At 52.9% G+C, this 17,484-nt stretch overlaps 2 protein-coding genes across 6 annotated transcripts in view; one reads left to right on the forward strand and one right to left on the reverse strand.

The window, feature by feature from the left end:
- Positions 1 to 7,240, reverse strand: part of KLHL20 (kelch like family member 20) — a 28,189-nt gene extending 20,949 nt beyond the window's left edge. For all 3 annotated transcript variants that reach the window (XM_051624705.1, XM_051624708.1, XM_051624709.1), the window contains exons 1-2: positions 7,161 to 7,240; positions 5,151 to 5,211 (exon numbers count right to left, since the gene is read on the reverse strand). In XM_051624705.1, the coding sequence (XP_051480665.1) occupies positions 5,151 to 5,173 (23 nt within the window). In that variant the 5' untranslated portion in view covers positions 5,174 to 5,211; positions 7,161 to 7,240. The remainder of the gene's footprint in view (positions 1 to 5,150; positions 5,212 to 7,160) is intronic.
- A 48-nt stretch (positions 7,241 to 7,288) lies between these two features.
- Positions 7,289 to 14,843, forward strand: LOC127387383 (uncharacterized). Of its 3 annotated transcripts, XM_051625647.1 has the most exons (3): positions 7,289 to 7,994; positions 8,121 to 8,455; positions 8,818 to 9,739. In XM_051625647.1, exons 1-3 carry the CDS (start codon positions 7,430 to 7,432, stop codon positions 8,998 to 9,000), a joined length of 1,083 nt encoding a protein of 360 aa, XP_051481607.1. In that variant the 5' UTR covers positions 7,289 to 7,429; the 3' UTR covers positions 9,001 to 9,739. The 3 variants fall into 3 exon arrangements, with proteins under 3 accessions (XP_051481607.1, XP_051481604.1, XP_051481603.1); XM_051625644.1 differs by lacking the exon at positions 8,818 to 9,739 and adding an exon at positions 13,872 to 14,843 and having other exon boundaries at positions 7,289 to 8,455; XM_051625643.1 differs by having other exon boundaries at positions 7,289 to 8,455.
- Positions 14,844 to 17,484: the final 2,641 nt, after the last annotated feature.

Raw genomic sequence — 17,484 nt, forward strand, 5'->3', positions numbered from 1 at the left:
CCTAATTGGCATTCTTTCATAGTCCTAAAAGCTAGAGGGTAAGTAATTTAATCCCTCTACCATGAGATGGAGGAAGATGGTGACAGAAACCCCCCTGTAGAGCCTAGCTCTTGCTAAGCAAGCCAAATGGATTTCATTGTGCATTAGAGCTTTCAAGCCCTGTCAAACCAACATCTGGGAGAAAAAAGAAAAAACAAGAGCTCTATTATGACACATGCTACTGTAATAATTTGGAACACTTTGTCTTGACCAGGCTTTCAGTCAAAGCATCTAGGCATCAAACAAGAGTTATTCGAATAAAAAGCCATTTCACTAAATACAGATCATAAGAGATGGCCTACGTCCAGGACTGGACCTCCTTTTGGAGAGCAGAACCCCTCTGTTACACCTGTAGGCCTTCCTCAAAGACAACCCTCACTAAAATCAGTCCTAAGGCAGATCTGAGAGCTTTTTAATGTGACACAGAATTTAAGTACAAAAGGATTAGATTATGGCCATGCCACAACAGGGAATACCACCTTGCCAATCCCACCTCCCAAGACTCTCTGCTGACACCGAGCAATGGGGTGGACCATCTTACACCATGTGATTAGTTGGCCAGATTTACACAGTAGTCCTGGTCTTTCCTAGTCAGGACAAAATAGGATTTTTCTGCCCAAATGAGACTCTACTGAACAAAACTTTAAATTAACTAACTGAAAAGGAGTCTGGTGAGTAAAAGCTGGAGGCATTCCTGCATTGTTCCCATCAGCACTGATCTGAGTGCCTGCATTGTATCCAGCCTCCTCCCTCCAGGAGTGAAAGTGCTGGTTAATTATTAAAGAAAATTGAATGGATGGGGGGAGGGGGAAAAAAAAAAAAATGTAATAATAAAATCAGCACCCTTGACTCATCCCTAACTTTTTTCAAGGTAATGCAGAAGCTAATGATCAATGGGCTTAGGAATTTCCATGCTGGATCAAACCAGATGCTTGATGTTAAGCACTGTGGGTTGCTGCTATACACAAGCACAGAGGTGTGAATTAAAAGGACAATGTCTGATGGCATGTGTCTCCAGTAGGACAATAATTGAACTGCATTATGTGTGCATTATGAGTGTATTATGCATATATATGCATAGAGAATGAAATGATGAGTCAGCAGCTTAAGAGGTGTGGAAGACAGAAGGCAGCACTTGATTCTCACATGGCAGCCTAGCTGTTTCCCCACAGACAGCTGCAAAGCCAAGAGCTGCTCCTGAATACTCAGGGTGATTAAGAAGGGTTGAGGATCAGAGAGTAACTGTGTATGCAAGGATAAAAGATTCACACTCAGCTATGCAGATATTCTGGGATTAGCTTCCATCAAAATGCAGGTCTGGGGAAATCAGCAAATACAATGGCATTAAAAAAGGGCTGACAAAGCATAAGTTTTTGTAACACACTGCTGAAAAGGACAAATGGAAACACAGGCAGTCTGCAACATTAAGTCAGCTAAATACATATGCTGCTCTGCCTCCATTTTATTCAGCTATGCCAGTTCCCAAAACTTGATTCATTAACACAGACATCCACGAGACATCCACCTTTAGAGCTCATAGCAGCTTCTCCTCAGGTTCAAAAAGATATCTAGTGACACATATCTAGGAAAAATTCTCTCCAATACTGTCACAGAGCTCCTTAACCTTCAAGAGAGAGTGGCCTGCATTTTTTTTTTTTTGTTAAGATAACATATGTTTTACTACGAGATAACAAGAAAGCTTTAACACAGTCCAGTAGGAAACAACAGGCTGACCTAAGGGCTGTGGAAAAGTCCTCATCTCAGGCTGAAAACATCCACTGAAATCCAAAATCGTACGCCAGTGAATTTCAGTAGCAAAGGATTCTACTGGCAAATGAAGATAACAAACAAAACCAGAAGTGATTTCTGTGAATGCCTTGCTTTGAATTTAATGCACACAGAAAGAAAACATTTCCTGTACTCATTACAGAACTGCTAGGAGAAAGATCTTTGATTTGGCCCAGCCAAAGGCAGTACCTTCAGCAACAGAAGTGACCATCCCATCACTGCCAAGTAAGTAATGGCAATGTTTTACTGTGGCAACCAATACCCCAGGAAATAGTTAGCTAAAAGTGTAATTATTAGTAAAAATACCACTGATTCCTTTTCATACCCAGCCAGCAAGGTTTAGGCATACATTCCCAATGAGGCCAAGTTACACAAACCAGCAGATAAACCTGACTGCAATATTGTTTTACACAGCAAGGATCTGGTGTGTGTGTGTCTCAATTTACTTTTTTTAGTTTCATTTTCACTGACCAAGCCCAGAAAACTCAGTTTCACCAAGAATGAGGATGTCTGTATGCAGAAATATGAAGTCATTAATGGAGTCCTCCACAACCTCCCTAAGACTTTTGCAGTTTGTCTTAGGCAGGTGCTATAGCCAAGCAATTGTTACGTCCCAGAGTACATGTTAGGGCCCCAAGTGCACCACTGGGATTCTGCAGCCTCTCCCACTCAACAGGGTCTGGCTGCCTGTGCTCCAGCCAGCTCCAGCACAGCACTACTGTAACCTGGGATGGGGCTGCCAGAGAAGAGTTGGGTGAGAAAGAGCTGGTAGGGCCTCCCTGCTTTGCTTGGTAGCTGCTCAAGCCCTCATATGTATGGCCTGAGCTATGTTAAGGGCATATTTGCACCTGACTGTGTTATCTCACTGATACTGGGCTGCTGGTGCTGGTTCCTGGCTTGACCTCAGCCCTTCCTCATCACTACAGACTTGCCTCATGACTGCTGGGCTCTCGACTGACCCCAGTCATCAGATCTGCTCTGCCCTTCTTGCTCAGGTACAGTGGGTCTATCCTCTCCACTTGAGAGGTCCTCTCAGTCTTGCTTTTATCTTCAGCAAAGCCATGTTCTCTTGCTGCTCCCTGACAGTGAGAAAGAATAGCCTGCCTCAACTATCACTTCATTTCTAATGCAAGATAAATCCTGTTTCAACATCAATGCACTTTCCCTCCTATAATCTTGGCAGGAACAGCTGCAATGCCTTTTTATTTCAACTCATACTTCCCATCCTCTGAGTGCTGCACACATTTGATACCAACTCACCATGATTACTAACACAGCACTGACCAAGTCTCACTCCCCTGGTCTTCCAGTACCTAAAAGGACTCACACATGCTATTAAATGTCTGCAGAGCCCCGAGTAAAAGGATAAAAGCAAGTGCTCCACCATCTGCTCAGCTGGACTTCACAGGAAGATCTGGGAGCTTGAAATCCAATTGGCAACCTTTTATCATTTTCTGCTAAGACAGGCAGCAGAATAACAACCAGAAATCTTAACAATCCACACAGAAGCCCTTGAAACATGCAAGCATATTCAAGAACTGAAGTCCACAGCTCACAACAGAGCCGTGCTTGTCAGGCTAGACTGCAGCAGGATGACACAGCCAGGGCACACAGATCAGCTGAAAGGTTAGTTCAAAAGTAAGGCCATGTAAACATGTCAAATGTGTTATCCATGCTCTACCCTGGCTTGTCAGAGAGGGAAGGAAAAAAAAAGGTCTGGTCTGCATCCATTATCCAAATAATATTTAAAAAAAAAAAAAAAAGCCTGAAGTGCCAGGATCAGCATCACAACAGAATACCTCTACTTCTTCAGCCCCACTGCAGTTGCCCACCACTTAAACCACACCATCTGAGTGGCAGGCAGAACTTCCATGATAGCAAGTCCAAGGCCACAAACCCACAAAAGACACACCAGCTTCAGCACTTTAATTCTCTGCCTCAGTGCAACATGCAGAAAATAGCAAAGTCAGAACCTCAATTTTTCCATTAGGAAAAAAATCAAGGAGAAAGAAAACAAAAACACAAACCAAGCCGGTCACCAATTTGATGTCATTTTGCAAAACCATTCTGATAAATGCAGTACCACACAAGAACCTGGAAAGCTGTGGGTTTACATTGGTTAAGATTTAAATAGTCTCCACTGAGGATTAAGATGGAAGAGAGCTTGTCCGCTACTTTATCCATCTTGGAGAAAAAGGAACTCACTGTAAAAGTCACAGAAAGCCCCTCATTGCCTAAACCATGTTTCTTATCTTGGCAGAAATAGTGAACAATACACAGGCCCAGTGGTGCCCATATCATGTCCCAGGGTTTATTCATTAGCTTAACTGAAGCAGAGACACTGTCTTTCTCCTTTGTGCTTGAGTTAAGTAACTCCATTTTTCATTGAGTTAAAACAACATAGTGTCACTCTTCGAGGGTTTAAAGTACTATTTCTTTCTTACCTCCTTACACAGAACCCAGGCTAATGGTTTCAGCAAATGCTGTAGCTAGAAATGCTCTACATGTTCATCTACCGTTAACATTCCTGGCCTTCTCCTCTAATAAAGTTTCCCTACTTTCAACATCCTAAAGAGTGCAGACAGATGAAACAATTTGCATGAGTTCTCTTTATTTCACTTAGAGGTGCAGAACTTCAGGAAACTTTGCTTCCACATGGCCTGTACCACATACAGAGATACATCTGTTGTCACATTTTGCCATGGGATTGCTGTTGGGTGGTGAAAAGCAGCTAGAGCTAGCAGACAGTCCTGTTGGCCAACCTGTAATCGTGCTGATTTAGTGTGACAATTTTTACTCTATGTAACAGAAAATGGTTCTGACATAACCACAGGAAGAACTTACCGGAATTAAACTTCAGCTGCATCTTCAGCTCATTAGAACTGAGGCAGCTGGCATCCCTAATTAGAAGAGAAAATCTCCTTTTCACCCAAGACCTCCACCTATCAAAGGGACTAAACGCCTTTAGTTAAGAGAAAAAGAATGCTCCTTAGAACTCTCCAGGCTGTTTTTTCACACCATTTGAATACCTAAATAAATACCAAATATTAACTATGATGGTAAAGGGAGGAAGTAGGGAGAGGGGTGGAGAATTATGATCACTTGTATTCCATACTGTTCCTAGCAGCACATGCATTTAAAGACATCTGGTCTTGTAAATATCAAAAGGACTAAAGATGAACGTTTTAGTTTTACATTCTAATTCTCCTAGCCCATCTTACAGAAGACAACAACAACAGCAAAACTGTTATGGTCTAGGCACTTATGAAATCAACATTATTTCTCATCTCTGGATAAGAGACATCTTTTTTTCCATCTCTTACCTGCGCATTGGCTTTCCGTCCATGCACCGTGAAGAGAAACCTTCACCCTACGCTTCAAGACCTGACACAAAGGGAAAAAAAACAACAAACAAGAATCAGGGTGATACTCTGAAGCAAGAGGACCTCCTCTCCTCATTTCAGTCTGGCTGTAGGACAACAGAACTGACCACATCCATGCACTCATTGGCGTTCAAGCCCTTATCCAGCTATACTATTCAAAGCCTAGATGAACAAGGTCTGAATTGCAGAGAATAAAGCAGAAGAAAATATAATAATCATTTAAAGTAATTTCACTACAGGTGCATAGTGATTCTTTGGGAAAACAGAACACAAACACCATGGAGTCAGGGAACTGTGCCTCTCTGAATCCTTAACATTGCTCTTCCAAAGGAAAACATATCTCAAGTAACCAGGTGCTCACGGGCAGGAGGTGTTTCTCCCTCATACATTTACCAAAGATTTAAGGCAGGCTGGCAAACTCTAACAGCACAGCCCTGCTCAACAGTTACACTGCAGAGCCAAAAAACCACACAGGATGAAACTCGTGTCTGGAACTGCAGATAACTCTGTGCCCCCGAGGTAAGGGGGATGCTAATAAAGGTACTACACCTGTAAAGATTAACGATGCTGCCCGATGCTCACTCAACTTCCACTCAAAATACTCATTTTCTCAGAGGAAAAACAGTTGCAAATTCCACAGCCCTTCCACATTCAGCCACTAGCTTCTAATTCTAATGTAGATTAACCCTTTCTAGAAGAGCAGTGCCCATCTTGATTTCATTGTTAACAAACGCTCAGTTAGGAATTCATTTCATTCAATCATTATTTCAAGCAGCAAGATTAACTTTGTGTCATGGACTGAAAGAACAGAAGGGTGCTCTGCTTCTGGACTGATATTCAGATTTCTTCCCATCCAGAAATGGGGTGAGAAGTGGAAAAGCAGTGAAACCAGGGGAAAAAGCAAGGACAGAATGAGACCGAATAACTTTTAAAAGAAACAGAAGTAGCATTTAAAACAGAACTTAAATTTAGGAATAAGAAAACCAGTTTTGCAAGACTGAGAGTGTCAAGATTGGAGCCGGCACCCAACAAGGACAACAACAAAATCTTTCTGGCACCATTTAAATTAAACTATTTGGCCTTTTATTTGCAACATTCTCCAGGCACATTATCACAGCAACACCAACAGAGCAGGCTGCCAGCGACTGAAGCAGCAGCTTGGACTTGCTGTCTCCCACAGTTGCCAAGTGCTCAGGCTGATACTTCCCTGCAAAGCAAGGCAGTTCCTCCCAGTCACAGCACCGGATCCCAGCGGAACGGCGAGCTGGGACTGCCCAGCCTCTGCCCCATCACCCTGCTCCTCTCGCCAGCACCCAGGGGCTGCCTGGAGCAGAGGCAGGGCGGGGAAGGGGAACACGGGCTGCCCCGCGGACAAGCAGCATCTCCACACCTGCCCGGCTGCAGGAGCACAGGCAGAAGCCGCTCAGAGCGCTCGGCACACGCCGGGAAACGCGGACGATGCTATTCTTAGATCCCTGGTTGCATCAGATTTAATCCCCTTAAAACCCACGTTCAGAGTGCGGGGAAGGGAGCAAGGGGGGGGGGATGGAAAAGACAGTTTGCTGCGGGGTCCTCGATGCAGCGCTCTCCGCGGGGCAGCAAAGGGGGGCCAGGCGGGCTTTCCCAGCCCAGGGTGGCTCTGCCTTTCCGGCAGGCGGGATCCAGGGGCTCCGAGGAGAGCGGCTGCTCCTGCGGGACGAACCCCCGCTCCCTCTTGCCCCTTCAGGACCCCCCCCCCCACAGCGACCGGGCAGCAAGCCAGGGCCGAGCCGAGGGGCCAGACACGCTCCCCCAGCCCCGCGTCTCCTCCCAAGCCCCGCAGGGCCCAGGCCGCGCCCCGGCGGGGCAGACGAGGAACCGCGTTGCCCCCCGCACGGCAGCCCGGAGAAACCCCCGTCCCGTCCTCCCCCACCCCCCCCCGCGTCCTCCCGACAGCGCAGAGCGACTCACGCCGGGCGCGGGATCGGCCGCGGCCCCGCAGCACCGAAGCCAGCCCCGCACACGCAGCCCCTCCGCAGCCGCAGGAAACCACCGGCCCCGCGCCCGCCCCTTCCGTCCCCGCCTCCGCCCGCCCCGCCCGGGCGGTCCCCGGGCAGGCTGGGGCTGCTGGGGGACCCGGGAAGTGACCCCGTCCCACGGGGGGACCTGCAGAGGGTCTCGGTGTCCCGGGGACGTGTCTCTGCGGCCAGGACCCCGTGGGTCACGCCTGCCCAGCAGTCATGCCAGGCTCATCACGCTCCTCGCTCTCAGCGGTTCCCATGTTGGTCCAACCAAGGGTCGAGATTTCCTCTGCACAGGACCCGGCCGGGCTCAGGCAACACACGAGTCCCCCTGAACTCAGGAAGCCGTTTCCATGGCAGCTGCCCCTGGCTGTGAGCAGCACCCAGCCTGGGGACCGGGCTGGTGACACCACAAAGCCCCGCGTGACATCAGCCCTGGACTTGTCCCCTCGGCCACCCTTGCTGAGCACAGACCCACGAGGCGGCCGCTCGGTGCTGGTCGTCTCGGTCTGCTCTCTGCTCCGGGTGACAGCCCAAGCACAGAGACTTCCTGTGAGCACCATGGAGTTCAAGACACTTTTACCCATCCTGGTGTGCTTCTCCATGGGCTTTCTGAAGCCCACCGGCATTGAAGAATCCAGCACCCCCGACTGGGCCACGGCGGAGAGGAAAGACCTTTATGAAGGCCCAGAGCAGCTGCCCACTGGTGCGGAGAGCCTGTTCGGGGAGTGGCTGGGGAGCTCCAGGCCTGACAGCCCCAAGAGCTGGGTCAGGGTCAGGGCAGGTGTCGATCCTGAAGCCCCAGAGCAGCTTCCCGGTGGCACAGAGGGGATGGCCTCGTCACTGCCCTACTCTCTGGACCAGTTTTGGGCCTTCCTAGCCCAAGAGTATGACACCCAGGGCAGGGCAGGTGTCCATCCTGAAGCCTCAGAGCAGCTTCCTGGTGGCACAGAGGCCAAGGCTTCATCCCTGCCCTACCCTCTGGACCAGCTTTGGGCCTTCCTAGCCCAAGAGGATCAACCCCAGGTCACGGCGGGTGTTGCACCTGGAGGCCCAAAGCAGCTGCCCGGTGGCACAGAGGCCAAGGCCTGGTCCCTGCCCTTCCCTCTAGACCAACTTTGGGCCTACCTTACCCAGCCCTACACAACAACATGGCTCCCTGTTATCTGCGAAACCATGTTTCTGCACTGCCTGGCTGGGATCGCCCGTTACATCTGGAGGAGGGTGAAGAAACCCCAGGGACAGGTGAGCATTCGAGAACAGTCAGGCAGCAGGGACCGGCATGTGGGGGGAGCAGGGAACCACCCCAGCCTCGGCCAAGAAAGCTTGTAATAAAAGAACAAGCCCCAGCGTTGGCAGAAAAGCCTCAGCAGCCCCCAGGGCTCCTCTGGCTCCTCCCCAGGGACACGCCAAGCCCCAGGCTGAGACCCTGGCCGAGCCCCCAGCACAAGACCGCGCCTGCCCCAGGTTTCCTCAGCCCAGCCTGCTGCCTGGAGCAGTCCTGCAGGGCTGCGTTCTCCCCGAGGAAGCCAAGCCCCGCACCACACTTCTTGCCCCCCACCCAAGGCACTGCCCGCTTCATTGTGCCCTGGCCCTGTCTTTTCCAGAGAAGGGGACGGACGGCCACATCTCCTGCACGGACAGGCCGCCGGCAACGAGGCGCCGTCAGCCGAGACCATCTGGAATTGCTCCGCCGGCTGGAAATCAACACTGCCCTCATGATCAGGCACGAGAGGCTTCGCTACCGCAGGCACCTGGAAGAGCTCTGGCGTCAGCTCTCCAGGGACTAGACGTTAGAAATGAAATGCACTGTTGGTTTTGCATCCTAGTGTTAGAATATAGTGTTAGGTTTAGTGCTGTTTTCACATTTTAGTGTAAGAGTGTAGTGTTAGGTTTAGTGCTGTTTTCACATCCTAGTGTTAGAGCATAGTGTTAGGTTTAGTGCTGTTTTCACATTTTAGTGTTAGAGCATAGTGTTGGGTTTAGTGCTGTTTTCACATCCTAGTGTTAGAGCATAGTGTTGGGTTAAGTGCTGTTTCTGCATCCTAGTGTTAGAAGCACATTGTGGAGGGGTTTTTATATATATACCCCTAGTGTAAGAGAAGTGAGATACCTGCACGTTCCAATGACACCTGGAGTGGCTTACAGTCCAAGAAACTGGGGGACTGAATTGGGCTCCATCTCGGAGATCCGAACATGGAGCAGGATTTATGGCCAAGATCAGACCCAACAAAGCCACTACTATCTTGCTCCTCGAAGCAGGACGACACCAGCAGGTACAGATCATTTTGGTGTTTGGGAAGGCAGCCGAGGGGGCAAGAAAGGTCAGAATTATACCTTAAAAGGTAGAAAGTAACTAGCTAAAATGAAATGTGTGAACAGGGGCGGGAAACTTAGAGGATCATTAGACACTTCGGAGAGGCTGTAAACCCTGGAGTACCCAGCCAGTGGGGAAACAGGGGAGGGAACTTTGCGTCAGGAATAGGGAACAGAAACCGTTCTTCACCTGGCTGTGGGTGTGCCTGCTTGTTTAGGTCACCCATTCTGGCAAGAGTGTCAATAAACTGTGCTTCACTGAAGGATCTGTTTGAGCCTGTTCCTTGGCGCCACAAACGTTTCTCCCACCAGGCACGACCAAAAGCCAGGAAGAAGAGAGCCTTCTCCAGCTCCCTGTTCATGTCCCGCTGGTCCCATCGAGAAAGTGTTTGGTTCCTGGAGCTCTTGTCCTTTCAGTACCAAGGGGATCCAAGGAAGAGGCCACACGAAAGGCAGAGGTGCAGCCAGGCTGCTGTCTGGGGGCGTGCGCTGGTTTGGCTCCTTGGGTTTTTGGCAGCGGTCGAGGTGACCCAGGGGTGGCTTCGCCCAGCCGTTAGGGACACCATCGATGCGCCTCTGCGCATTCGAAAGAGCTGCTGTAAGCCTTGAGAGCAGAGCAGAGGGGGAGGAAGGGCCGAGCCGGAGAGCAGAGGCGAGAGCTGAGGCGGCGCTGAAGTTCGGAGGGTCGGTGAGGCAGGCGGCGGAGCAGGGGCAGCAGCAGCAGTTCCCCCGCACCCCGTGGCGGGACGGCAGGCTGTTCCCTGCAGCCCGTGGAGGAGCCTGGCGGTGCGTTCCCTGGAGGAGCACGCCGAGGCAGATGCAGACCTGCAGCCCGGGGACCTGCACCTGCAGCCGTGGAGGATCCCGCGCCAGGAGAGGGGCCTGTTCCCGGGGCCCTGCTGGAAGCCCGCGCTGGAGCAGCCTGCTCCCGAGGGACTGCGAGACCTGGGAAGGGCTTGTGCCGGAGACGTTCCAGAAGGACTCTCTGCCGTGGGAGGGACCCCGTGGGGAAGGAGGGGAGGATTGTGAGGAATCTGTCTCCCTGAGGAGGAAGGAGTGGCAGAAAAGGACAGGTTGTGAACTGACTCTAAGCCCCATCCCCCTGTGCCGCTGAGGGGAAGGAGGCAGGACCATCTGGAACCAAGTCAATTGGGCCCGGGAAGAAGGGAGGGGTGGAGCCAACTATTTAAGCATTTTTCTTTGTTGTCTTTGTCCTGTGTGGGTCCAATTAATGAGAACATATATTTTCCCCAAGCTGAGTCTGTTTTGTCCATGACCATAATCAGTGAGTGAACCCTCCTTGCCCGTGTCTCAACCCACGAGCTTCTCACTGGCTTTTGTCCTCCCCATCCCACTACAGCCAGCAGCCAGCTGACCATGGGAGAAAACCAGCCTGGTAAGGAAGCTGAGGATGCTCTGAAGCCGACCTGATCTGCAGCATGCAGGGGGTTTACCCAGGCAGGGAAACTTCAGGGCAGTGCAGACACCTGCCAGGAGCCAGCAGCTCTTGGGGGAGCCACTGAGGAAGTCTGGGTGTTGCTTTCCAACCCAAACCATTTTGCGATTCCATGAAAGCTGCTTTCCAGATGGTTGGCCCTCAGTATGTCCTGGTGCATGGGATTGTTCTTCCTCAAGTGCAGGACTCTGCACTTCCCTTTGTTGCATATAAGAAGGAGGGTCACGCCTGCCCAGCAGTCATGCCAGGCTCATCACGCTCCTCGCTCTCAGCGGTTCCCATGTTGGTCCAACCAAGGGTCGAGATTTCCTCTGCACAGGACCCGGCCGGGCTCAGGCAACACACGAGTCCCCCTGAACTCAGGAAGCCGTTTCCATGGCAGCTGCCCCTGGCTGTGAGCAGCACCCAGCCTGGGGACCGGGCTGGTGACACCACAAAGCCCCGCGTGACATCAGCCCTGGACTTGTCCCCTCGGCCACCCTTGCTGAGCACAGACCCACGAGGCGGCCGCTCGGTGCTGGTCGTCTCGGTCTGCTCTCTGCTCCGGGTGACAGCCCAAGCACAGAGACTTCCTGTGAGCACCATGAAGTTCAAGACACTTTTACCCATCCTGGTGTGCTTCTCCATGGGCCTTCTGAAGCCCACCGGCATTGAAGAATCCAGCACCGCTGACTGGGCCACGGCGGAGAGGAAAGACCTTTATGAAGGCCCAGAGCAGCTGCCCACTGGTGCGGAGAGCCTGTTCGGGGAGTGGCTGGGGAGCTCCAGGCCTGACAGCCCCAAGAGCTGGGTCAGGGTCAGGGCAGGTGTCGATCCTGAAGCCCCAGAGCAGCTTCCCAGTGGCACAGAGGCCAAGGCTTCATCCCTGCCCTACCCTCTAGACCAGCTTTGGGCCTTCCTAGCCCAAAAAGATCAAGCCCAGGTCACGGCGGCTGTTGATCCGAAGGCCCCAGAGCAGCTTCCCGGTGGCACAGAGGGGATGGCCTCGTCACTGCCCTACCCTCTAGACCAGCTTTGGGCCTTCCTAGCCCAAGAGTATGACACCCAGGGCAGGGCAGGTGTCCATCCTGAAGCCCCAGAGCAGCTTCCTGGTGGCACAGAGGCCAAGGCTTCATCCCTGCCCTACCCTCTAGACCAGCTTTGGGCCTTCCTAGCCCAAGAGTATGACACCCAGGGCAGGGCAGGTGTCCATCCTGAAGCCCCAGAGCAGCTTCCCGGTGGCACAGAGGCCAAGGCTTCATCCCTGCCCTACCCTCTAGACCAGCTTTGGGCCTTCCTAGCCCAAAAGGATCAGCCCCAGGTCACGGCGGGTGTTGATCCGAAGGCCCCAGAGCAGCTGCCTGTTGGCAAAGAGGGGATGGCCTCGTCACTGCCCTACCCTCTGGACCAGCTTTGGGCCTTCCTAGCCCAAGAGTATGACACCCAGGGCAGGGCAGGTGTCCATCCTGAAGCCCCAGAGCAGCTTCCCGCTAGCACAGAGGCCAAGGCTTCATCCCTGCCCTACCCTCTAGACCAGCTTTGGGCCTTCCTAGCCCGAAAAGATCAAGCCCAGGTCACGGCGGGTGTTGATCCGAAGGCCCCAGAGCAGCTGCCTGTTGGCACAGAGGGGATGGCCTCGTCACTGCCCTACCCTCTAGACCAGCTTTGGGCCTTCCTAACCCAGAAGGATCAGCCCCAGGTCACAGTGGCTGTTGATCCGAAGGCCCCAGAGCACCTGCCTGTTGGCACAGAGGGGATGGCCTCGTCACTGCCCTACCCTCTGGACCAGCTTTGGGCCTTCCTAGCCCAAGAGTATGACACCCAGGGCAGGGCAGGTGTCCATCCTGAAGCCCCAGAGCAGCTTCCCGGTGGCACAGAGGCCAAGGCTTCATCCCTGCCCTACCCTCTAGACCAGCTTTGGGCCTTCCTAGCCCAAAAGGATCAGCCCCAGGTCACGGCGGGTGTTGATCCGAAGGCCCCAGAGCAGCTGCCTGTTGGCACAGAGGGGATGGCCTCGTCACTGCCCTACCCTCTAGACCAGCTTTGGGCCTTCCTAACCCAGAAGGATCAGCCCCAGGTCACAGCGGCTGTTGATCCGAAGGACCCAGAGCAGCTGCCTGTTGGCACAGAGGGGATGGCCTCGTCACTGCCCTACCCTCTGGACCAGCTTTGGGCCTTCCTAGCCCAAGAGTATGACACCCAGGGCAGGGCAGGTGTCCATCCTGAAGCCCCAGAGCAGCTTCCCGCTAGCACAGAGGCCAAGGCTTCATCCCTGCCCTACCCTCTAGACCAGCTTTGGGCCTTCCTAGCCTAAAAAGATCAAGCCCAGGTCACGGCGGCTGTTGATCCGAAGGCCCCAGAGCAGCTGCCTGTTGGCACAGAGGGGATGGCCTCGTCACTGCCCTACCCTCTAGACCAACTTTGGGCCTACCTTACCCAGCCCTACACAACAACATGCCTCTCTGTTATCTGCGAAACCATGTTTCTGCACTGCCTGGCTGGGATCGCCCGTTACATCTGGAGGAGGGTGAAGAAACCCCAGGGACAGGTGAGCATTCGAGAACAGTCAGGCAGCAGGGACCGGCATGTGGGGGGAGCAGGGAACCACCCCAGCCTCGGCCAAGAAAGCTTGTAATAAAAGAACAAGCCCCAGCGTTGGCAGAAAAGCCTCAGCAGCCCCCAGGGCTCCTCTGGCTCCTCCCCAGGGACACGCCAAGCCCCAGGCTGAGACCCTGGCCGAGCCCCCAGCACAAGACCGCGCCTGCCCCAGGTTTCCTCAGCCCAGCCTGCTGCCTGGAGCAGTCCTGCAGGGCTGCGTTCTCCCCGAGGAAGCCAAGCCCCGCACCACACTTCTTGCCCCCCACCCAAGGCACTGCCCGCTTCATTGTGCCCTGGCCCTGTCTTTTCCAGAGAAGGGGACGGACGGCCACATCTCCTGCACGGACAGGCCGCCGGCAACGAGGCGCCGTCAGCCGAGACCATCTGGAATTGCTCCGCCGGCTGGAAATCAACACTGCCCTCATGATCAGGCACGAGAGGCTTCGCTACCGCAGGCACCTGGAAGAGCTCTGGCGTCAGCTCTCCAGGGACTAGACGTTAGAAATGAAATGCACTGTTGGTTTTGCATCCTAGTGTTAGAATATAGTGTTAGGTTTAGTGCTGTTTTCACATTTTAGTGTAAGAGCATAGTGTTGGGTTAAGTGCTGTTTTCACATCCTAGTGTTAGAGTATAGTGTTCGGTTAAGTGCTGTTTTCACATCCTAGTGTTAGAGCATAGTGTTGGGTTTAGTGCTGTTTTCACATTTTAGTGTTAGAGCATAGTGTTGGGTTAAGTGCTGTTTCTGCATCCTAGTGTTAGAAGCACATTGTTGAGGGGTTTTTATATCTATACCCCTAGTGTAAGAGAAGCGAGATACCTGCACGTTCCAATCACACCTGGAGTGGCTTACAGTCCAAGAAACTGGGGGACTGAATTGGGCTCCATCTAGGAGATCCGAACATGGAGCAGGATTTATGGCCAAGATCAGACCCAACAAAGCCACTACTATCTTGCTCCTCGAAGCAGGACGACACCAGCAGGTATAGATCATTTTGGTGTTTGGGAAGGCAGCCAAGGGGGCAAGAAAGGTCAGAATTATACCTTAAAAGGTAGAAAGTAACTAGCTAGAATGAAATGTGTGAACAGGGGCGGGAAACTTAGAGGCTCATTAGACACGTCGGAGAGGCTGTAAACCCTGGAGTACCCAGCCAGTGGGGAAACAGGGGAGGGAACTTTGCGTCGGGAATAGGGAACAGAAACCGTTCTTCACCTGACTCTGGGTGTGCCTGCTTGTTTAGGTCACCCATTCTGGCAAGAGTGTCAATAAACTGTGCTTCACTGAAGGATCTGTTTGAGCCTGTTCCTTGGCGCCACAAACGTTTCTCCCACCAGGCACGACCAAAAGCCAGGAAGAAGAGAGCCTTCTCCAGCTCCCTGTTCATGTCCCGCTGGTCCCATCGAGAAAGTGTTTGGTTCCTGGAGCTCTTGTCCTTTCAGTACCCAGGGGATCCAAGGAAGAGGCCACACGAAAGGCAGAGGTGCAGCCAGGCTGCTGTCTGGGGGCGTGCGCTGGTTTGGCTCCTTGGGTTTTTGGCAGCGGTCGAGGTGACCCAGGGGTGGCTTCGCCCAGCCGTTAGGGACACCATCGATGCGCCTCTGCGCATTCGAAAGAGCTGCTGTAAGCCTTGAGAGCAGAGCAGAGGGGGAGGAAGGGCCGAGCCGGAGAGCAGAGGCGAGAGCTGAGGCGGCGCTGAAGTTCGGAGGGTCGGTGAGGCAGGCGGCGGAGCAGGGGCAGCAGCAGCAGTTCCCCCGCACCCCGTGGCGGGACGGCAGGCTGTTCCCTGCAGCCCGTGGAGGAGCCTGGCGGTGCGTTCCCTGGAGGAGCACGCCGAGGCAGATGCAGACCTGCAGCCCGGGGACCTGCACCTGCAGCCGTGGAGGATCCCGCGCCAGGAGAGGGGCCTGTTCCCGGGGCCCTGCTGGAAGCCCGCGCTGGAGCAGCCTGCTCCCGAGGGACTGCGAGACCTGGGAAGGGCTTGTGCCGGAGACGTTCCAGAAGGACTCTCTGCCGTGGGAGGGACCCCGTGGGGAAGGAGGGGAGGATTGTGAGGAATCTGTCTCCCTGAGGAGGAAGGAGTGGCAGAAAAGGACAGGTTGTGAACTGACTCTAAGCCCCATCCCCCTGTGCCGCTGAGGGGAAGGAGGCAGGACCATCTGGAACCAAGTCAATTGGGCCCGGGAAGAAGGGAGGGGTGGAGCCAACTATTTAAGCATTTTTCTTTGTTGTCTTTGTCCTGTGTGGATCCAATTAATGAGAACATATATTTTCCCTAAGCTGAGTCTGTTTTGTCCATGACCATAATCAGTGAGTGAACCCTCCTTGCCCGTGTCTCAACCCACGAGCTTCTCACTGGCTTTTGTCCTCCCCATCCCACTACAGCCAGCAGCCAGCTGACCATGGGAGAAAACCAGCCTGGTAAGGAAGCTGAGGATGCTCTGAAGCCGACCTGATCTGCAGCATGCAGGGGGTTTACCCAGGCAGGGAAACTTCAGGGCAGTGCAGACACCCGCCAGGAGCCAGCAGCTCTTGGGGGAGCCACTGAGGAAGTCTGGGTGTTGCTTTCCAACCCAAACCATTTTGCGATTCCATGAAAGCTGCTTTCCAGATGGTTGGCCCTCAGTATGTCCTGGTGCATGGGATTGTTCTTCCTCAAGTGCAGGACTCTGCACTTCCCTTTGTTGCATATAGGAAGGTTTTTGTCAGGCCCTTTCTCTAGCCTGTCAGGGTCCCTCTGGATGGCAGCAGAAGCCTCTGGGGTACCCGCTACTCCTCCCAGTTTTGTCTCATCCTCAACAGACTTGCTGAGGATACACTCTGCCCCATCAGCCACATATTATATGAAGATGCTGAACAGGATTGGACCTGGTATTGACCCCTGGGCTACACCACTAGTGACTGGTCTTCAATCAGATTTCATACCACTGTTCACTCTCAGGCCCAGCCATTCAGCCAGTTTTCAGTCTGTCCCACTGGCTGCTCATCCAGCCCATGCCTCATCAGCTTCATTATCAGGATCTTAGGGGAGACTGTATCAAAAGCCTGACAGAAGTTAAGGTAGGCAACACGGCCTGCTCTTCCCTCATCTGCCATGCCAGTCATTTCCTCAGAGGCATTTATTTATATATGATTATTTAGCATGTCTTCCCCTTCGTCGATCCGTGCTGACACAGCAACGATGTGCCTCAAAGCAATTGTCCCTTTTGCTAAAAGCAGTCTCAGCCTTGCCTGATACCCTCCTGGGGTCAATGCCACTCTGCCTGTAAGGCTGGTTGAAGACATTCACTTGACTGTCGTTTGTTTCAGAGACTTTTTGGGAAGGAGTGAACATGTCCATTTCTCTGCTGTCCTGAGAGCACAGAGGGTTTCACAAACGCCCCACAAGCCATGCCTGCACCAGGACTTGCTGAGAGCTGGCTAGTCAGCCAAAAGGCACAGCTCCTTGCCTTCAGCACCTCCTTCTTCACCAAAGCAGTCTGTGCCAGGTCTGACCTTGCCTTGCAGGACTGAAACAGTGTTGGCCAAGTCTGCTTCTACACTGGGACCGCGGCCAGCAACATGCAGCACCAGACAGGAGACAAGAAACACCAGCATCCATTTCTCTGTCTTTATGTACGGGGGAGAGGCCAGTATTGCATCTTGAGAGCTATCCTGGCCACTTCAGCCCGGAGAAGTGTCACCACTTCTGCAGGGCTTTGGTCCCTCTTACCTGGAATTAGCCAGTGCCAGCTCTCGGTTTTGGTAAAGCTGACGTGCCTCGGGGAGTGTCTGCAGCCAGGGAGGGGCATAAAGGGCTGCCATCTGCCCCCACCACTGATTAAGAGGTCATGAGTTTGCCCCAGCAGTTGTCCCCGGGGGAGGTGTTTCCTTTCTTGTTCTGTTTGTTAAAAACCAAAGCTTGCCTCAGCTCACAGGGGGCTGGAAAG

Source organism: Apus apus, chromosome 7, assembly GCF_020740795.1.
Source record: "Apus apus isolate bApuApu2 chromosome 7, bApuApu2.pri.cur, whole genome shotgun sequence".
Taxonomy (NCBI): Eukaryota; Metazoa; Chordata; class Aves; order Apodiformes; family Apodidae; genus Apus; species Apus apus.